This window comes from Phalangium opilio, unplaced genomic scaffold (assembly GCF_054372755.1).
Source record: "Phalangium opilio isolate 3A_F unplaced genomic scaffold, DU_Popi_V2 ptg000013l_1, whole genome shotgun sequence".
In the NCBI taxonomy this organism is placed as follows: Eukaryota; Metazoa; Arthropoda; class Arachnida; order Opiliones; family Phalangiidae; genus Phalangium; species Phalangium opilio.
The window spans coordinates 6,760,220-6,781,583 of record NW_028324148.1 but is presented as its reverse complement, the minus strand read 5'-3'; the positions used below and the strand labels follow the sequence as shown (position 1 = coordinate 6,781,583).

General features: G+C 37.6%; 2 protein-coding genes and 2 long non-coding RNA genes across 12 annotated transcripts; 1 reads left to right on the top strand and 3 right to left on the bottom strand.

Moving 5' to 3' along the window:
* The first annotated feature begins 1,419 nt into the window (after window positions 1-1,419).
* LOC149708728 (uncharacterized) lies at window positions 1,420-13,356 on the top strand. Of its 6 annotated transcripts, none has more exons than XM_089864252.1 (9): window positions 1,420-4,308; window positions 4,398-4,518; window positions 4,600-4,702; window positions 7,186-7,286; window positions 7,350-7,455; window positions 10,509-10,824; window positions 11,041-11,258; window positions 11,336-11,619; window positions 13,098-13,356. In XM_089864252.1, exons 3-9 carry the CDS (start codon window positions 4,688-4,690, stop codon window positions 13,321-13,323), a joined length of 1,266 nt encoding a protein of 421 aa, XP_089720378.1. In that variant the 5' UTR covers window positions 1,420-4,308; window positions 4,398-4,518; window positions 4,600-4,687; the 3' UTR covers window positions 13,324-13,356. The 6 variants fall into 6 exon arrangements, with proteins under 6 accessions (XP_089720378.1, XP_089720377.1, XP_089720376.1 ...); XM_089864251.1 differs by having other exon boundaries at window positions 4,393-4,518; XM_089864250.1 differs by having other exon boundaries at window positions 1,420-4,518.
* Window positions 11,422-12,602, bottom strand: LOC149708729 (uncharacterized). Of its 3 annotated transcripts, XR_016381136.1 has the most exons (3): window positions 12,339-12,602; window positions 11,826-11,994; window positions 11,422-11,763 (listed from the first exon to the last, which is right to left on the bottom strand). It is a non-coding gene; the product is annotated as an uncharacterized LOC149708729 (long non-coding RNA). The 3 variants fall into 3 exon arrangements; XR_016381147.1 differs by having other exon boundaries at window positions 11,422-12,194; XR_016381151.1 differs by having other exon boundaries at window positions 11,422-12,084.
* A 1,058-nt stretch (window positions 13,357-14,414) lies between the features above and the next one.
* Window positions 14,415-18,768, bottom strand: LOC149708727 (uncharacterized). Of its 2 annotated transcripts, XR_016381060.1 has the most exons (3): window positions 16,890-18,768; window positions 16,420-16,657; window positions 14,415-16,159 (listed from the first exon to the last, which is right to left on the bottom strand). XR_016381060.1 is itself a non-coding variant. In XM_089864249.1 (2 exons), exon 1 carries the CDS (start codon window positions 18,335-18,337, stop codon window positions 16,904-16,906), a length of 1,434 nt encoding a protein of 477 aa, XP_089720375.1. In that variant the 5' UTR covers window positions 18,338-18,768; the 3' UTR covers window positions 14,415-16,657; window positions 16,890-16,903. The 2 variants fall into 2 exon arrangements, 1 of the variants encoding a protein (XP_089720375.1); XM_089864249.1 differs by having other exon boundaries at window positions 14,415-16,657.
* Window positions 18,769-18,947: 179 nt separating this feature from the next.
* On the bottom strand, window positions 18,948-20,006 carry LOC149708726 (uncharacterized). Its single transcript, XR_016381153.1, has 3 exons — window positions 19,578-20,006; window positions 19,299-19,479; window positions 18,948-19,242 (listed from the first exon to the last, which is right to left on the bottom strand). It is a non-coding gene; the product is annotated as an uncharacterized LOC149708726 (long non-coding RNA).
* Between the last annotated feature and the right edge of the window lie 1,358 nt (window positions 20,007-21,364).

Genomic DNA, 21,364 nt, shown 5'->3' with positions numbered 1-21,364 from the left:
GTCAGTAGGTGATGGGTTGAAGTTTGTCTCGGAATGCTAGGTGGCAAAGCTCTCAGGGTACGATAAGTTTGGGGGGTTCAGGACTAATTTCTGATTAAATTCAGGTAAATTGCCTATAAAACGCTCATTGAAAGTGATTTCATATCGATAGAACAATAAATGTTTTTGATTCGATTTGAAAAACCATTGTCAAAATCGACGTATCTCGGCGAGATAAGCACATTTTGAGAATTTGTTTTCGTTATTTTCAAATAAAACCGGTGAAAACATTTTTGTATTTTTTCCCTTATTTCAACTTAAGAAACGATATTCACCTACGTCACTTCATGACAAACTCTCTGTAACCAGTGACAAACTTATGGACGTACTCTTAATCAAAAGAAATGGTTAGTAGTCCCGCAGACCTCAATATATTTAATCTTTGACGGGGCTGAAATGATGAAACGTAACCCGTAATCTGACTGATTAGCCCTCGATGTTTTCCACGCAGCACAGGGTTGGTCTTTAATCTTTAAAAGCATTACCGTCTAATGTTGGCAAATAATGAATCTTAACCCGTTATCGGTGTACATGAAATCTGAGTGATTATTCCCTTGACGTTTTTTTCATGCGGACCCATTTGCTATTTAATGTTTCAAAGCGATTTCCTATTCAGCGCTTACTGAAATTATGAAACGTAGCCACGACCGGTGTACGGGATATCTGAGTGGTTAGCCCCTCGAGGTTTTCACGCCGCTTTTGTTGATTCAAAACTGACAATGACATGCTTCGGCCTATGTTCTACTTTTGGGAGATAATAAAATCTGTAGAAAAGCTTAACGAGTCGCGAGCCCCTAGGTTGAATAAAGAAGTGATAGTTTATTAGGGAGAAGGTAGAAGTTCGCCACATTTCCAGCTTTATCTCCAGTCCAAACGTAGGTCCGGAGTTAATCCCCGTCTCTAAATTACAACCAGCATCCCATTGGTTCTTGAAAACTCACGTCAGCGCGACGCGAATGACGCATTTTCCGACTGAGGAGAGGCGTGTAGAATTTACCACCGTTAGGGCACCGAAATCTATTGTTTTTTGGGGAGAGCTGGTTGAGTTAAAATAACCGGACTGAAACAGTTATGTTAACTATTGGGATAAATTTTCTGTGCCCTGTATCAAGAAGAGATTTCATCTGCCTCTTTGCGAAAGGTCGAGCGCGAAGCTAAAACTGGTTTTTAAAGATGAAGCTTTTTCCCAAAATTAAACGCTCCGATTTTTTTTCAGCTTCAGCTTTATCTTTCCGCTTTGAGCGCCTTTGCGAATGCACCTTTATAGGGACTATCAAAAAATGCGAAGTTATTCATTTCTAGGACGAGTTCAAAAATAATTCTACACTTCTACAAGCTACGTTTTCCAACTCGTTTTAGAACCCGAGTTTCATACCAAGAAAAAATGTACTATAAGAATGCCTAAGTCACTAGATTTTACGCTTCTACTCTTACGCCGGTGTCAGCGGACAAATAAGCCCCACCCCTTTCATGCCCGTCATTGCTCTGCGCTTTCCTATTGGATCCCGTGGGGATAGGTCATACAGACGCGATTCCGAATAGAGAAAAAAAACCTCGAGCAAAGTAAACAGAAAATGAAGGATGCCAGGGCCCAGCGGTGTAGAAACGGTACGAGAATGGTTTTTAATTGCCATTAACAAGTTAGTTAAAGGTTTTGAACCTTACTTAATAGATTTTGAATACGTGTCTCTACGTGAAAATCGTTCGTTCTATAATTGTTTCTAAATCGAATCAAGTGTACTGTACTTATATTTTCGTTAGTTCCAAAAACCAAACCAAGGCTTAACGAAAAGTTAAAAGAGATAAAATATTTAGTCCCGCCCTGGTTTCCAGCCTACCCCCACCCATGAGGGGGGATTGTCGACTATCACGCGCACACCGGACGTCTTTTTAGGCCTTCTTATAGTAAATTCCTTCTTGTTCATACTAAACTTCAAAACCATCCTCGTGCCACGATTTTTGAACTACCAAAGCGGTCACTTTTACCAGTCCCCTTTAAGATTGCAATATCCATGGTATCGCGTGGAAGCCACTAAATAACTATCAGCGCATTACTCCGTTGGTTATTAAATAACCACACGGAGTAAAAAGTAGGGTCTTGCGACAAAATTTATATCTTGGGTAAATAATAAAAGGTATTTAACTGGTTCGTTTCCTCTAGTGGGTTTAATTAATAGAATGAACAAAATCTATTGTCTACCTCGACGGGTTAGCGTGCTACTGTTAATTGAAAAACGTTAGAGTACTGTTTTAACCCCTCAGACACGAAGGGGTATTTAACTGCACGTATCTGTCTGTTTCATTTTAGGTGTGTGTGTCTGTCACCACATTTGCAGTTCCCAAATCAGAGCAAACGTGTTCGTATTTCCGGACCACGTTTGTAGCTCGCAAAAATTGTGAAAATTCTATTTCATTACGTTATATAGCTAACCGCCAATTCTTCCATCCACTAGTTTAGTTATTGTCAATCTCAATCACACTTGAAGTGTTAGTGACATGATTTTTGTCATCCACAAACTTAAAATGCGAAAAAAAAATCCTTGAAAACTCTAGTTTATTATGATATGTTGTTTATTTTTTATTTGGTTTCGTAGCAATTTATAAAATTGCAATCAAAGTATTGTGTTTGGAAAAAGCCTAGTTAAAATTTTGTTTCGGTTGATGACGTAGTACGGAGAAATTTTCTCTCTAGATGTCGCTCACGTGACGCCTGTTAGTGTCGCCGCTCCCCATTAAGCCTATTTTATTTATTAAGCCTATTTATCGGGCGCTGGCGCTTGGCGTTTCCGTGAGATTCCGCGAGTGACGTATCAAGGAGAAAAACCCGCCAAAATTCCTCTCCGCAAATTTGTTTTCCCCCTAAATTTCAAGTTTTCGAAGTGTTTTTTTTTCCATATATTTAAATATTTATCAAGCATATTTTTGGAATCAGAAGAGTTTAAACTCTAAAAAAAGTATGCTTTTCTTTAGTTTTGAGATAATTTTTAAACCATCGTCGCTATTCCTTTAACTTGGGATGAGATTAGTCAAAAGTGAATTTTCAATTGCCTTAGCAGACAGCACTAATAAAAGTATTTTAACAATTGAATTCAGGCTGTCAAAACCGCTTCGAATTGTAACGAAAAGACAATATTCGTCGGGTTTAACGAGAGGAAAGTGTTTACAGTCCAATCGAATTATCAAAAGAACTCAATAACGCTTGAAAAATTTATTATTTTAGATTATACACATGTTTTTCTAAAAATAGCAACAGTTGCATATTCAGTTAAATCAGGAGTTCATAATAACGGGGAAGTACGAAACTGGTTAAAAAGCCCATAACAACGAAGTTTCGCCGTAAAGCTCAGCGGATTCATACACCGCTTAACTCTCAAAGAAATAGTTACCCCATTTTTTAGCGCCCACGCGCATTAACATACACACTTCCGGTTTAGCACTATTTTTATCTTGTGATTCTGGGAGCGAAAATGGCTCACGTCTGCTTTTGTCGGCGAGGTGGAAATTAAGCCTTGGCTAAAGAGTTGGCTTTTAGTCGGGGTTTCTAGTTTTCTACAAAACATTTAAACGATCGTCAATGATGTTTCGTTGTGATATGTGTGAGTGAGAATCCCGTGGTTAAATTAAAACGGTTTGGACAAATTTATTCCCGGTATCTTTAATATAAGAATTCCATCGTGTTTCTACGTCCACCATATCGCCATTTTTCTTTTCGACGGAGATCTCAGCCAATGGAAGTTTTGGAACGAAAACCAAGGAGCATAGATACCACTACGATATACTGTAAGGTTGTATGTCCATAAACAGGCTAATCCTTTCTATGCGCAACGACAGAATCTTGTTGTTCGCGATTTTTACCATTAGCTCTATGGCCAGTTTCATACTTCCCCCCCCGAAGGGGGGTTATTATGAACTCCTGGTTAAATAAATAGGTAGCTAGTTCTCGTCTCGACTGGGAGAGGTAATATTATGGTTTACCAACATGTTGCGCGGTTTGTTTTGTTCATGCATAACAAATGTTTCTAAATGTATAATATCTTTCATGAAAAGTACGTGTACGTCATAACGTTTTCGGTTGTCGGCTTCAATCTCTAGAGAAAAGCGTTGCGGCGAGATAGGCTTTGGACTATTAACTTCCTTCTCAGACTAGTATTAAGGCCTACTCGAGAGACTGCATGTTATCAAAAGTGGATGATTATCAAATGGGATATTGGCTATCTTCGTTGTTCAGAAGCCATTTGCTGAAATGAAAACCATTTAAAGTCAATTATGGTAAATTGTACATTATATCTGTAATTTAAACTTAAAAAGTCTATTCAATCAACTTCGTAATCTTTTTTATTGCTGTTCCGGTAGGACAGTTTTATTGGTAAGGAAGGAGGGGAAAATAAGCGATTTTCAGATTCAACGAAAGCAATAAACCTCAATTATTTTTAACTCTATGGTTAGTGAAAGTGGAAAGCAATTTGTCCATATGGCTAGGTCAGACAAAATTGATTAAAGCCATACAGTATAATTCCTGCAAAAAGGATCTAATCAAAAATATAATTTTTCCAACCCTAGACTCTCTCTTACTCTCTTCGTCAGTCGTATCACTGGTTAACTTTGGAAAATGTAGCAAACTAGTTCGGTTAATTCTACGTCATTCAGGATGGGCATGTACAATGTAAGTTCAAAACCAAAAATGTTATGATTGCAAACGCATGAAATTGTTATAAACTCGTACGTGTATAGCATAGTATCTGTTTTTAAGATGAATTCAGCTTGTTCCAAATGGATAGGGTCTCCCGGGGTTTGACTTATCTCTCCATTATCCACAAATTGGTGGATAACCGATTATTTATTAGTGAAAACTCTTTGCAGACAAAGTTGCGTAAAAGTAAAAGATAAGTTTATAAATGAATTGCCTGAAGTAACAGATATTCAAACTTTAATTTGAAGACACCATTATAAAACATTAAATATTTAAAAAAATTCTTATTTTATTTTTTTGGCCAAAATTCCTTAGTAAAATAATTTATTATGAAATATCTGCATTATTTTCAAAATATTACGCATATGCATTTTAATTTCTATTAAAAATTTACAGTTAGATTTGAGTATTCGGCTCTATAAAGAGAATAAAACATACACAAAATCGTTGATAGCTGATAAAATACAAGTTGGAAAAACCAAAATATTACCTCTCCCAGTGAAGAGGACAACTTACAAACTTATTTACCTAGAAATGGAATTATTTCTCTTATATTTTTAAGTAAAAATCTACCAATTAATAAAGCAGTATTCCAAGCATAGAGAATATATAGTAAAGCAGATGACATTTTACATTCAATAAGAATGTGCCTTTGACACATGAAATCAGTCAATGGGGAAAAAACAGAAAATCAAGTGTATAACTTTGGAAGAAATATAACCTTTATGTGTTTGAAAAGGACCAATTGTCTACGCCTCAACTGTTAACCCTAAATTCAACCCCCTAAACAACTGGTTTTGCAATATAAACACTATACAAACACACCCCTATTCTTAGTTTGCCAACACGAGTTTTAACGTTAAATACAATTTTCCAAATTTCCGGGAACTGTAAACGCGGTCCGGAAATTGAGAACACATTTGCACCGATTTGCCAACTGCGAACGCGGTCCCCTGGGGTGTAACAACAGACAGTCGAAATTAGAACCCCTCCGTGACATACGTCACTCGGAGAGGTAACAAACCGTGTTAGCTAAGTTTTCGAAGTTTTAAAAATTGACGTGTTGTATAGCTCTCAAAAGATCACGATCAAGGTACAGATCTTTTCGACTCTAATAACTATATCAGTCAAACGACCTATGTATTTTTCCGCTTCGCATTATTTTCAATTTTAAAATATGAAAATAAAATCTTTTGATATCCGAGTTTTCGAACCTCCTTAAAGCAAATGTTTATCGCTAACAAACACTGGTATCAAGCTAGTACCCCTAAAATTATTAAGAGCAACATTCTTGTTTAAATAATTTTGAAAAATATGACAATTTTTTCAAATATTTATTATTTAAAAGTTTTATAATCATAATCATATCTTCAAAACTAAAGTGAAAATTTGAATACCTGTACTTCAGGCAATTAATTTATAAACTTATCTCTTACTAGGTAAATGATTAAAATTCCACTTAATGTATATTAAAATTCACTTTATTTTAAAATGACGACTAGTTTCGCCGACCCATTCGGGGGCTTCTTCTTCAGGTCTGACTGTTATCTTTTACTTTTTCTCGTCTTTCTCTGCAAAGGGAGTTTACATTAATACACATTAGTGATTACGTCTAATTGGCTTACGTTACAATAATACTGAAGTATTAAATGGTAGTAAAGACGGATTAAACCATTTGTCTCTGTCACAAGAGAAGTCTTCTCCACGTACGAACATATTGGTTTTGGTACTAGTGTGGAGTTCCACACCTACACCTAACACGTGACCCTGCTACCGTTCGCTTTCAATTTTATCCAAACTCTTTTTTCAATAGGGCAAGTGCCCCTTGAAAACAACCGCATTTCCCTTTCCTCTCTGCGCTGGAAGCAAAAACGTCTTTGAAAACCGGCCTTAAGTCAGTTGATCCCTAATAAGTGTTAAGTAGAAGTGAATCTTTGGTAGAAGCCCCGCCAATGCGAGTCTCGACGTTTCTCGTAACCCTTGGTATGTAATTTAGCCCTGACGATGATAATGAAGTAGAAGCCAATGTGTATATGTGCGATAGGCAAACATTTAGAAGTCCATAAGTGCAAATTGGTGTCTCTGTGGGACAGAAAATGACCAGAAGATGGTTGTGTTACATGCCAAAATGTACAGATTGGTGTTTATATGGAAAGGACGACAGACTAGGCAGATAAAGGAATAGTGACCTTGAAATCTTAGATTTGTCTCAAAAGTCGTAGTGTAGTACAATTTGAGAAATTTCTGGGAACCGTGATAGCGATCCGGAACACGTTTGTTCCGTATTGAAAACTGGGGTGTTACCACAACACACAGACACAGGCTGATACCATAGAAACTGAACCTCTCCGTGACTTCCGTCACTCAGAGAGGTAAAAGGCCTTACTGATATCCGTGCTGTACTCGTAAATGTTCATCGAGAATTTTAAACGGTTTTAATAAATCATACTGAATAGGATGCAGTCATTTGGCTTTTGCGAAACCCACGGTACGATGCGTACGATACGGATTTGATGATGTTGACGAAGATTTTATTGTATTATATGAAGAACATAACGTGAGAATTTACTAGATACTTTTAAGAGATTTGCTGAAAGTTTAAACGCTCCCGATTTTTCAGATGGGAATTGTTAACTATTGAAAACGTAAATGCTAATCTTAAAAGATTAAATCTGACGATCAACCAAAACATTCCATTAAATATGGGGATAGCAATGAAGCTTGACGTATGTATATTAGAAGTGCAAGTCAGTAATAATGATTTAGTCAACTTTGAAACTTCAGATTTGTATTTACGCAACTTTAAAAAAATTAATATTTTGATAAACGTTCATAAAAGAGGATCGGTACATGGATTAACTAACGCTAAGGATTTTTCACTAACCGTGTTTCAAATGTATTGCTATCGCAAACTATATTTTCCGAATTATTCATTGATTCCCTCTTCATTCCCCCAATTTATTGGACCAAAACGGATGTAGATATGGCGCCATCTCCAGGCAAAATAAATAGTTTTTGCAAATTTTAGAGATGGTGGCGCCCAACTTAGGCAGGATTCTAATTCTTACTTCATAGGACACGTGATATTTGGTCCAATTTTCTTATAACTTCCGGTTAGGGATAGTAGCTGCTGTTAGGGGCCGTTTGGAAAATGCATACTTTTATCTTTTTTGGGGAACGAACAATCCCTAGCGTTACTTAATCCATCATCGGGGCAGGAACTATGAACTCTTATGCTATTGTGATTTTGTTGCCCTTTTCAATGCCATCGGGCTTAATATTTATTTTCAGAGAAGCCCTCATATGAGCGGTCCTCATAGCCGTGGTTCCCTAAATAGCGGTTTCCCGAAAACACAGTTTATTCACTATGGCAGATTTGAATTTAAGGAACATAATTTCGAAAACTTTCAAAATTAATAGATTGATAAAGGTTCAAAATAGAGCACCGTGAAAGGGAGGGAATATTTAAAAGCAACGCTTTTCTGATTTTCATTTTCTTTTTCATCACCATAAAAACTTGACGATTGCTCAAAACTGTAAAAATACAGTGTGAGAGGTTCAGATGCGTCTTAGAATGATAATACCATCGAAGGGAAAAAATCGAAATCTAAATTAAAACCTATGCAATGAGTCAAATGCTTTTTTCCATCCGAACTTATCAAATATTATCTAACATGATATAATTACAGATAATTCAAAATTAATCATAGGGCCATTTCCGGTAGTATTGCGATTTTCATTTAAAAAGGGCTTCTCAGATCTTGCACTCTATTCCGCGTATTCGCCAGTGAAATACTAAAGACGACTAATTATTTTTTATTATTAATCAACATGTATATTATATTCTTTAAATTCGCAAACAAAAACAGAAATCTTTGTAATGCAATAGCCTTAATATTTATTTTAAATGAAAGATATGAGCGGACCCCTTTAAAGCGGTCCTCATACCCAGTTAACCTCCGTTCCCTAAATATCTGTTTCCCAAAAAACGGAGTTTACTCGTTATCGTAGTTCCCTATACAGCGGTTCTCGTAAACGCGGTGTACCGTTACAGCAGTTCCCTAAAGAGCAGTAGAATCGGGATGGGAAAAACGATAGTCCTTTATAGGGATGCAACGATTCGTAATTTTTCGGAATCGGCCGATTCAATGCATCGGTCTCTAAAAAATCGGCTTCGGCCGATTAATCGGCCGAAGCCTCAAGGTTATGCGTTTTAGGCATTAGTATAGGACTGCTACTTGTCAAAAATGTCTAAGGACAATAATCTATCTGGTTTGGTTTCCGAGATACTAGTTCATTTAGTTCAACACACATTTTGTCCATTCTTTCTGCTACAACTTGTTTTTGATTAGTTCTTTCTTTGCATTCCGGATAGGAAAAAACAATTTTAGGCGTGAGATTTAAGTTTCATTTCCTGAAAAAAACCCTTTCCTTTCTCATCCTTTAAAAACAAGAAGTAGCATTCAAGACTTCAAGTATTATTACTTTAAGTAAACAAGAGACTGCAGGAATACACGCTAGAGACAATGACACCAAACACATTAGAGGGATAGCTGACAATAATAAAATCCAGACTGTGATAGAGCGACATTGTTTGTGGAACGGGTGGGAACAAAGAGAAATATACCAAGAGGAGCAAAAAGTCTAGCCTTCCACAGGGCTTTTGAAAAGCCCGGCCACGGTTTTGGAGTAACTTGATCCGGTTTTTGTTTAGTGGCTAAGCCGCGACGTCTTTTATTGGTTAAATTATGTCGGCTGCTTATTTTTGGTGGTGGCAAAAGGTTGATCTCTGGTTTGACCGTTGACGTACAAAAGGTAATTTTTAAGTAGACGACACGGTCACGTGAACAACCGGAACTTGTTTCTCAAAATCAGTCCCGGTCACTATTTACAAAGTTACCACTCCTCTTGGTATATTCTCTTTGGTGGGAAGTAGCAGTGCGCACAAATCGAAAGGAGAGTCAAAGATGAAGGGGAAGGCAAACCATAACGGCCGGCCACCATGGCTCTCCCGCGCACCTACCTCGGCGCACAGCCAAGGAGTAAGATGTCACGTGATCCGTTGAGAAGGAAATTCAAAAAGGGTAAACCCGAAAATACGGTTAGAGGCTCACACTAGACTAGAGAGATCAGCATTCAGCGTTGTTACCGTAGCTTTGTAATAACGTAAACAAACTTCACTGATTTTTTTCTCTCGGTTGCGCCGATTGCGCATGTGCGCCACGCTCTTAGAGAGCGACTGGTACTGGTAACATTTTTGAAAGGGGGCTGACGGAGAATTTGGTTAAATTACGTTATTTGTTAATTGGCAAACTTGTTAGTTCCTTTATACTAGCTCAAAAGATTAGATCTAACCAAAAAGAGTCGGCCGAAAAAAATCGGCCGATTACCTTAGAAAAATCGGCCGATTCGATTATTCGGCCAAGTGGCCGATTCTGGCCGAAGCCGATTCATGGCCGATGCATCGCTGCATCCCTAGTCCTTTATTATGGTGTAGGTATAGGTTTGGTTATTTGAACCCTTATAGTATTGGGTTTATTTTTTTTTTTTTGGATTTTCCGCTCGTGCATGTTAAATTTGAAATGTCGAAAAGTGGGATTTTAGGATTTAGCATTCTTAATTATAAAATTCCATTTAAAAAACACTTGTGTTTACAGAGGAATAAGGCATTTGCCTTCACAGGTGTATTTAGTCATCAAGGGTCTGATTACGTTGAGCCTGGTCATGTGAACCATTTTGAGATTTAAGGAATAGGAAAATAATTTTTTAAAAATTCCAGGTATTGGATACATTTATGACGTTCTATTACGTCATTCCGAGTGTCGTCACGATGTATGACATCTCACCACCAATATCAATATCTGGGCACAGGATAATCAGCACAATATCTCGTGACAACAACGACTTGGCATCAACATCTTTGAGCCTACTAGGAATGAATTCTACTGTTTACATTTATACTTTACTAGCACTTGTTTTTGTATCCGTCACTTCACTTATCATCTCAAGTACCACTCGCTTAAAGGATGACAGAATATGTTTTACCAGTTTGTTTCGGATGGTGTGGCTCTTTTCATCGAATCTTTTATTAAACTGTTAAGTATTTAATATTTTTCAGTATACGTTGTAAAAGTTGTCCAAACCAAACCACTCATTCAGTGGTATTGTCTAATCTGGTATACTCAACCCTGACTGTTGAGTGAGTTTGTGAAATGATAAGTAACAGGAACAATGCGGATAACTCCCTCTACACAAGCCATTCTTATTGCTTACATAATAGCTTTGGAACAACTGTAACATCCTAATTGCAGGCAATCTTGCATCTTTGGGGCGAAGACTACCAACGAGGATTTTGCTTGGGTCGTGGATTCTGGCCACGTTTATTCTCATAAAATCATACCAAGGTTCGGTGAAAAGCGAAGTTCTAATTTCCAGATCAGAGTTAATCAACTCTATTGAAGATTTAATAAGAAATCCCAATATTGTGCCGATGATCTTGAATAATGGAAAGCTACACGAAATGATCAATGTAAGCGGGTCATAAATCAACTAAACATTATCAAACACTAAAATTTAACCAAATTTCCATATCTTAATTAAATACAGATATCTGACACGGCGTACAAGCAGCTACGAAGTAGAATGGCTATAAATGGATATTATTACGATGATTTTAATGACAAAAACATCAATCACTTCTTTCTCAAAGGACAAAGTGTTTTATTTAAGCAAATTCAATTTATTGACACTGTTATTCTTTCGGTTTACCATCAATTGATTAAATTGGAAAGAGTAATACACATTGGGAAAACGGAATTCGAACCGACAGCATCACATTTGTTATTCAACATGAAACTACCATCAACTGTCCTTGAAAACCTTAAATATCTGTAAGACCTTTAGCTTTTTTGGCATGTGACGTCATGAAATTCTCTGTGATTTGGTATATGGATTGGAGGAGATATAAAAGATCCTTGTCGATAACCCCTCATTATATAAAGAAATGAGGCAGGGACTAATCACTATCAGACTTTCTGTACAACGATTAGTGTTTACATGTAATAATTTTCGCATTGTCAAAAATAATAGCAGATACCTGCACGGGCCGAATCTTTCAGGCCCGATCGAGCCGGCCCGGCCCGTTCCATGTAGCATGGACGAAACAATACTGAAGGACGAATGGCAGCGGGAGAAAGTTGAAAAATACTTGTTAATTCGCCTTCTAGCAAACCGGAGAGTGGGGGGCATATGGGGTAATCAGTGTTCTGAAAAACCGGGGTAACGACATTAGGCACGTGACAAAAAAGTCAGTAATCATTGTTCAACGGATTCAGGCTGGTTCCAAATTTCAAAAACTGAAATGGGAAAAATTTAACTCCTTTCATATAAACCTTATCAGCGTATCGCGAATCGCTGTTGCAAAGCTTGTAAACACAAATTTTTTTCCTGCCCATTTTCTTTAAGCCTTGGACAAAATGAGATTGGAGGATTAAAAATTTAGAATAAAATCAATGCCGATTTTAAAGAGAAGAAGTTGTATTAATTAAAAATACATTGAATAGCCTTTTAATTGTTATGATTAAACATATAGAGTATAATAAGAACATACCTTTAATTTCATGCAATTTAAAAATTTGTGATTGCAAAGTTACGGCAAAATTTCAAAAATCTTTTTTTTTTTTTATTTTTTTTGAAGCAGTTAACATCTTACTTTGTCTAGATGGCGCTAGCTTTCTCCGGGATTTGACTCACTATTTTTCATAACCCCCCTCCGTTTTGGGGCTGAAAAGGGGGAAGTAAGCTTAACATTGGTTGTTTTGTCGCTTAGTATGGGGCTCTATGGGCTGCCATCCGTCCTTCAGTATTGTTTCGTCCATGCATGTAGTGACAATGCAGTTGCTATTTTTATTTTTTGACGTATCAACAATGAAATCAATTCATATTTGCTTTAGCGTCCTGTATTATTAGCTTTTTTTAGCAATAGATTGTCACAACGCCACAATTTTTTGATAGAAGCTTATTTTCATTTAAATTATCTTTTATTTTAACTTTGGATTAAAGGAGATAACCAAGCCGGCCCGGCCCAAATTTTGGAAAATAAACAAAAGCCCGGCCGCTTAATTTTCAAAATTTGAAAAGCTCGACCCGACCGGCCCGATAAAATTTACAAATTTGTAAAGCCCGAATCAAGTTCGACCCGATGGGGCGGGCTGTGGGTATGGGTGCTTTTAATTCGTGCGTGAAGGTCGTTCAGTAATGTCAATACATCGTGTGTACCAGTTAAATAATTGATATCTAGAAGAAGAGTACCATAAATCTATCACTTTAGGACCTTTGACTAAGCTTAATTGCTACCATTTTTTTAAAGCATCGGTAGATTTATTGAAACTCGTCAAAACGAACCCAGACGGAAGGCCATTTTGTTTAAATATCGAAAAGTACTTCATATGGAAAAAGACAATTATATCAATGGACCGAAAGCAACGAGTTTTGGATTTCTTTCCTCAGTTTTCTTGGTTTACCTCAACGGAGTAATACTCTCAATGTTTACGCTGGTCATAGAGTTGGTTAAAAAACCCTGGATATTGTTTTAAATGTCAAAAATAAAGATTAATTATTTGCTCTTATTTGATGGTATGAAGTCCAGTTTATTATAATAAATTATTTTGGAATAGAAAGTGCTGGTGGTATAAGCCACATGAGTACCACGATTTTGCAGCACCCTTCATGGTGCTGTTTTTTCGAATGAAATCATAATATTTAGTAAAATACAATATTCTCGTCAAGGTTATAATATTACACCTAAAACTAATGAGAGTGGACTTGATAAACCTTTGATCGAATCGGATACCAAAAACAAAATCGGCACTGTTTTTAGTGCACACTGTTATCGATGTTTGCCTTTCACCTTTGTGCTGATCTAAGGCGAATAATGCAATGCAAAACCACGTGTTTAATTATGAAATCACAGTGCAATGAAGTACCAATTTCATCGAATTCAATTCCCTATTTTGCAAATGTTATTAAATATTTTGGGAAAACCTTTAAAAACACACAAAGAACTTCAATTTTTTATTATTAACCGTTGAAATGAAAACAGAAAACAGTTTGAAGTGAAAATATATTGTGATGGATGTGTTAACGGTCATAAAAATGAAACAAACAATGTAAACCAGGGACTATGATGAGGCTTGGGCATATCTCGAAGGGAATTTAAAATTTATGCTTCTATCCACATTTTTGACAAGAAACCTGAGAGACAAGTCATCAGACACGGATCATTTGTCGCAAAGAACATGAGGGTTTCTCAGAAGCGAATAGGTATAAAATATGTTAAAGCTGTGTACAAAACCATTGTTGAGAAATCCGACGAAATCACAAATATAGTTTAACGCTTTATTGTACTTTTGAAACTAAGTACGTTTTATAACGCTGTTAATGAATCTTAAATCAATTTTAACCCTTCCCATTTTTTCTGATTGAATGAAATTTAGGTCAAATTCAGTTTAATAATTCAATTCGCATCTTCGCAAATCATTTAAAAATTAAAGCAGTGTTTGGCTTCAATAAATTAATTTTTTTTTGATCCTGTTTCACCGTTATCAGTTACTAAATCCTAGCCGGGACTAAAATTGTTTCTCTCTCCGATGCGCAGGACCGTGAAGAAAATGTAGGGTCTACTGCGACGTGTGTGCGTTCTACCGTTAATCATGGTATTCACGGAGAAAGCTAGAGTACTGTTTTGTTCTTGTATATTGATTGCTTCTAAAAGTAAAATGTTGATCGTGAAAAGTACTTTTACGTAATAAAGTAAGGGTTACACATTAAATCATGAAACGGAAGGCTTCATTCTCAAGAGAAAAGAGTTCACTGAGAAAGGCTTTACACGAATAACTATTTTTCAGACGAGCGTTTTCTCGCGAGACTGGATGATTCGACCATTAATTTGTATACGCATTATCCAATATATATATATTTATCGTGATTCAGAAGTTATTTGAAATGAAAACCATTTGAAATGAATTAATTAAAATCCTGCATTATGTACAAAATATAAAGGGCTAGAATCAATCTTTTGGCTACTTATGAAAAGCTTTCACTTTTTAAATCTGATACAACCTTAAATTACGGTTTCAAATTTATATATAAATTAATAGTTTTAATAACTGAACTACTTTTAATTAATTTCTTAAAGTACACCAAATATCCAGAACAGGCTAAGTACCGGGCCCCGGACGATGAATCCCGCAGTTTTGAACGGAAAAACGAGGCAGGAAAACGGCAGGTTGCTGGAGCCCAAGGGACGAACAGTCACGGCTAGGAGAAAGGGTGTAATTTGGCGTGTACCACGTTGAGGATCAAGAGATCAGAAACATTTGAAGAAATGCAGGCCGACGTCTCCACCAAAATTGTAGTGGTCAATAGTATTTTTGAGCCCACAGGCTAACTAATTACCAAGCTACAAAGTTTAAACTTATTTTTGACTAAGTTTAAGTAAAAATCAAGCCGTTTGGTGTAAGTTTTAAAATAGTACACTTTATTGCGACTCTCTCATAGGATAGCCAAACCAAATCTAAAGATGATACAAAAAGGGTAGCAAGGGCTCACAAGGTTAAGTCCCTTGCTCGCGGTGTTTACGATAACATCAGTTTCTTTCGATCTCTTTTCATCGCCTTTGAAAAACTCTTACTAGTAGGTTTTTAGGGAATCATGGAAAATCTCCAGAACTAGCATGAATCCAATTCGCCTGGAAAATAACCAGGATTACTGGGGACGCAATATTCCAACGTTACATCGCTAGACATTATTTAAAATACACGAAAAAAACGTTATCTTCGATTTTCCGTTACATTTGAGAGACTCGCGATTAAAAAAGTTAATGAATTATTTATAAGGTTGAAATATTTTGCGAAAACCTTAATTTGAAATTATTGAATTATTTCGTCCGAAAATCTTGCGAAACCTTGAAAATACACGCGAAGTTCTTGAAAAAGTTCACCAAGACTCGGGACATTAAGTGATAAAATGTTGAAAAAATCTTTAAATATTTTAAAATCCGTAAATCGTTTTAAACGTTCGCGAATCTCGTGAGAATTCACTAATTCTTGTAATTGTTCAAAATACATAAATTGAGGCGAAATTGGAAATGGCTTCAATTCGTCAAATTCAGATTGTAGATTCCCGAACTAAGGAAATGATTCAATGAATAACTGAAGTTCGTGACTTACTGAAAGCCAGTCCAATGATGAGGAAGGTCAAAGGTCGTTTGTTTTTTTAAAATAGGAGAGGGAACATTCTTTTGCGGACACCGTTTAGTCATGTTGGGGGAAGACGTATCGAGATGTCGGAACAGTGGTCGAATTCCTGAAGAAGCGAAAGTGGAATGAACTGCGAGAAAATACTTCAAGGGAGTGAACCGTCCACTTAAATCTAAAGAGATTTAATAATGGCCGTCTGTCCATTTCCCTTTAACAAGCTTTACAGGCTGCTTAGTGCTTGACCACAATGCTCTTATTCACAAGCAGAGCCTGTCTATTCACGAGAAGGGGGTCAGTTTTAGGTTAATTATGATGTTAGGTTAGATGAGGGGTAATGTTTGTAAGTAAATACGGTTTAGGACTAAGATTGGTGGGTTCTATGAAGTTTCCACTTCCCGGAGGTCAGGCTTTTCGAGTTGGTGGTCAGTTTACTTCTCTTAGGTAATAGGTCAAATTTGGAAACATAGTTCTTTGTCTTCTTTCCCGTGTCGTCCGGTCGCTCAAATTTTCAAGGTTCATTTCCCTTTATTTGTGAGTTCTGCTGCATCCTTCTGACGTCTGGCGCGACGAAGACTTCAAGTCGTTAAACTTGTGGCGTTTCACGTCTCGGATGGTGTCCCGCGTACACGTTCGTTGTTCTCCGCAACTGATATCATCAGCGACATCGATCCTAAAAATAAAGGAAAGAACGCGTCATTACGATAAGTTAAATTTGTTTGTCTTCCCTCACATGTAAGGCTCTATAAATAAGGTTACATTTGGTGTCTTATTACAATCTTTAAAATATATCCTCTTTTTGGTTGCACCAATCAGTATTTGGTAATTTTGGTTACAACTAATTTATTTTTATTGTGAACCGAACCAAAGGAAATATTGCATAGTTTGAACTCGCCTCAACTCACCATTTAGATGGAATTCAACGGTTGTTAGAAAAAATGTTGATGTTGACTTGTCCGGTGTCGGCTGCATTGTTGTGGTTGATTACTTGTACTGGCGCATAGACGTTGGTATAGTTTTTCTCTATGTGCAGTTGCTCGATCAACTTATTTAGTCTTTCGATCTCCCTGTTCCGATCGCCAACAAAGCCGACCAGTTGCTCGTTGCGATCGCTCAGTTCTTCGACCTTGTTTTCCAGTTGTCTAATGATGGCCTTCAGACAAGCTAATTCCGCGTCCCTCTCGGAGATTTTCGTTTCCAGCCGATTTCTCAGTTCCTTTATTTCGGACTCCTTTTTCCGATCGTAGCTGTTTTTTTCGGCCAAGAGAGACGCGATGCGTTGATTCCTTTTGGTTATGCACTCTGTCAATTCGACCATAACTTGTTCTTCGGCCTCGACCTCGGTGTTGTCGTTGTTAGAGGAGCCAGCAGTCTTGGTTTCCGACGTCAGAGCTCTGTTCAGTTGGCTCGAAAGGTCCACTCTTTCTCGCTTCAATTCGTCAAGCTCTGTCGCATTCTTTCTGTCCGACTCCTCTTTCTCCCTCCTGATCCTCGACAGTTGGTCTTCCAGTTTGGTCACTTGTTCGTTCAAGCTCGATACACTTGCTCGAAGTTTCGAAATATCTTGCTCCCTTTCGCTCTCAGTTGACTTTTCTGTCTGACCGGAACTCCATTCGGCCTTTAGCCTCTTCGAATTTTCTCTTTCTTTCGCCTTTCTTTTTTCGTGTTCATCAAACAACTTTTCCATATCTTTTTTAATAGAATGATTAGCGTAGCTCAAAGCAGCGCGGTCATTTTTTTCAGTCAAGTGAATGTCGGCGCCGCTTTCCAGCAACAATCTGACGACATCCAAGTGACCATTCAGGGAAGCGACGAACAAGGGTGTGGCGCCATTTTCCTGTGTCTGATTGACTCCCGCCCCATTTTGGATCAAATGACGGACTACATTCAAGTGACCATTCTGGGAAGCAACCTTTAAGGGTGTCCAGCCATCTTTCTCTGTCTGATTGACTTGCGCCCCATCTTGGATCAAGTGAGTTACGACGTCCAAGTGACCATAACGGGAAGCGACGAACAAGGGTGTGGCACCATCTTTCTGTGCCTTATTGACATGCACTCCCTTTTCGATCAAGTGATCGACAACATTAATTTTGCCTTCTCGGGATGCCCAGTATAAGGACGTTCTGCCTTTATTGTCGATTGCCTCAATTGGAGCTCCCTTTTCAAGAAGTAGTTTCACGACTTCTACATGTCCATTTTCAGAAGCGACGTGTAACGCAGTGCCACCATTTTCCTCCTCTCGCTTCTCGGGGTCTTCCCCTCTCGCTAACAAGGCCTTTACTCTATTTATGTCACCATCCCGAGAAGCTTCGTGAATATTCGGTGAATGCCGTGTTCTTCTGAGCCACTCCATCTGTTTCCAAGGGTTTAACTCCTAAGAAAGTTCTGGTTTTATTACGAGAGGGTGATTGTAGGGCTTAATTTTAAGGACGTCTTATTGGTGATTGCGCAATTCAGGAAATTGTTCCTTGCAACACATTCGTGTATTTACACGTTGAAGTATACTCGTGGCTTGTGACTTCAGGGACAGGAAAGTATCACGGATAGGCTTGGTGTTTCGGAGCTTCATCGTGTTTCTCGTTGTCGGTTGACGCTCATTTCATTTCACCGCATTGGCATTTCAGGCTAAAAACATTAAGGAAACGCCGTCAAAACCAAACATTGAAGAGCTCTAGCATATTTCATCTAAAATTGTCAATTGATAGCGATCGCGTTCTAAACTCGACTCACTTCGATTGAAATGCTCCATCAGGGGCTCAGGGTGGGAACTTACACCGGCACGTCGGTGTTTGACCTCGAGTTCGTGTTTAGCCAACGCGAGAAAAAGATCGTCCGCTATATGACAGATGAATCAATGATTTAGAACCTTCAACATCCGTAATTACTCGATTCAACTTATTTTGACTGAACTGAAATTCTCTCTATCGTGAAATAAGAAAAAAAATCTTTCACTGAGTTTAGAGAGGGCCGAAGACTCCGTTGTTTTATTGTGCGCTTATTTGATTTCCGCGGGTCATTGAATCCCTGGAATATATATTGAGTTTTGTAATTGACCTCCAAAAATGCCTCGAATTTGAAAAATTCTCAGCAAGGGTTTGATTTTAGGGGAAAACAACATTTCTTGGGTTTACGAAAATTGCAACGTTGAACGGTAAATATTTTTGTTTAAAAGATAATGGTTCAAATGAAGGGTTGACTTGTTTATAAGTCAATAATATTCTTAAGAAATATCCCTATTAACATGAACAAGCTTTTGACCTAAACAAAAATAAATTGAAGGAATCATCTGGAGAATCTGGAAATTTAGCTCCAACCCTGAACAAGCTGTTTCCCGAGCTTATAAACCTCTCCCGTAATGAAGTTCTACCTTTTCAATTTCTTTGTCGCCGATTGAGAGAAAAAGAGGCGGAAGATAAGAGTCTATTTGAAAATGAACTTCGAAATTACGATTTCCGTTTCTCGATTGTTCCACTTTGAATGAGTTTGGGTGCCTTTCTAACGCCACGTACAATTTTAAAAATATTGAAAAGCACCCAATTTATAAAATTCAAAACCATAATTCAAGACAGAACTCTTCAATTTGATCCAGTTACCTCGAAAGATTTTGTTTCACTATGGAAGATTCGAAGGGTTTTTCACTCCGTTGTACCGTGGAGCGGACCACTTACTCTAAGCTCGCGTCTTCATAAGCTGCTCTTCGACGCTCGCGAATGATGAGTGCCACTTCCCCATCAACCGGCTCCCAAATCCTACAATTTTTCAATTTGACCACTTTAATCCCAAGGACCCATTCAATACTAGAATGCATTTGGGTATAACGACGCAATGGATTTCCTGAGACCCCGTAAATGATGTTAGGAATCGTAAAACACTCTAAAGTATACGTGAAAAATTTTAGGCGACATATTTCTGTGCAAAGGAAACTCGTGTAAAACTGCGTCCCTGCTCTCTTCTCAATTGGGTTTCAATTAAATTTTGTCTCAATTTCCCATGATAGTTTTTTCACGAAAGTTCAATTGGCCTTATTCCTGATCAACGTCACCGAGGCGTAGCGGCGACTTTTGGAACTATAATAATACGGTAGTCAATTACAGGTGGCGGTGGAGTCGATGGACTCTGTTATTTTCTATGTTTTGTTGATCTTTCTGAATCATGTGAATAGCCAAGGCTAAACAAGCGATATGGTTTCAGAAGTACTAAATGTTGATTTTACCTTTCTTATTCGGTCTAATATTATGAAATAAGACTTTCGGAGTAAGTTTTCATTCGATTTTGGTCTATTTGGAGATTATTAGGTTAATAATAATTAGTTAAAACATGTTTTTTGAAGTTGAAGCGGTAATAATCAAAACATAGAGAATAACATCTCCATCAGAGTACATCGACTCCAGCGCCAAGTTATTTTATCATAGATTAGAGACTGGCTCCATTGTTTTTCGTGGTAAGTTCAGACTTGCGCGGATCTAGCTGGAACTAATCGCTTTGAAACCTTCCTTGGAAGCGATCGCGACAGCCACACCTGGGTTACCATTGAAAGTGTGAACGCGGCTATTGAGTTATCATTCGTAACCCTTGACATTTCCAATCTGAAGTGTGCCATTCTTCCCAGAATTAAACAGGAACGAAAAATTTTCGACTTTAATTCGGCGTATCAATTCTAAAGATAAGACAGAACGTAATCAACGAAAACAACAAACCACTTTAAAACTAGAGGTGTGCGGTTAACCGTTTCAATCGAATTATTTGATCCGGTATTCGATAAGCCCATTTTCACTATTCGATACGAATATCGAATACCGAACTGACTCTTCGGTTTAAGTTCGACTACCATAAATTTAGGTCCTTGACAATAGAGAGACCACCTTATTTTGAAAAATATCATCCCGATTTTATTTGCCCTCCATCAAAAACTACCAGCAAGTGCCTAGAAAGTTTTTAAGAAACACTTGGCCACCAATGAGGAGAGGTATTTTGAAATTTAGGAGCTTCAAAATGTTTTTCTCGTTGCTTTGGATTAACTATTCCCGAATATTAGGGTTACCACCCGATTAATCGCAAATAGTTAAGCCTAGTATTCGCGAGTATTAGGGTTAACTATTTGCGAATACTAGGCTTAACTATTCTCGATTAATCGGTTAGTAAAACCTTTACCAAGGCCTAACTATTCGGTATTCGATTTGGAATAAACTATTCGATTCGATATTTGATAAGGAAAAGTTTTTAGTATTCGATAACCGGTTCGGTACCCAAAAAGTGGTATTCGCACACCCCTACGAAGATCTATTATTACAGCTAACACAGTGACAGTGTGCGCACATTGCTGAGAAATCTAATCCCAACCGTCTACATTCGAACTTCTTTACACAAGGTGTTCTGCAAG

Excerpts from the sequence above, each read along its gene's own strand:
- LOC149708728 (XM_089864252.1), top strand. Across the intron at positions 7,287-7,349 it reads TATTATATGAAGAACATAAC|ATGGGAATTGTTAACTATTG; the intron begins GTGAGAATTTAC and ends CCGATTTTTCAG. Across the intron at positions 10,825-11,040 it reads ATCGAATCTTTTATTAAACT|GCAATCTTGCATCTTTGGGG; the intron begins GTTAAGTATTTA and ends TCCTAATTGCAG.
- LOC149708727 (XM_089864249.1), bottom strand. The coding sequence starts at position 18,337 with ATGGAGTGGCTCAGAAGAACACGGCATTCACCGAATATTCACGAAGCT.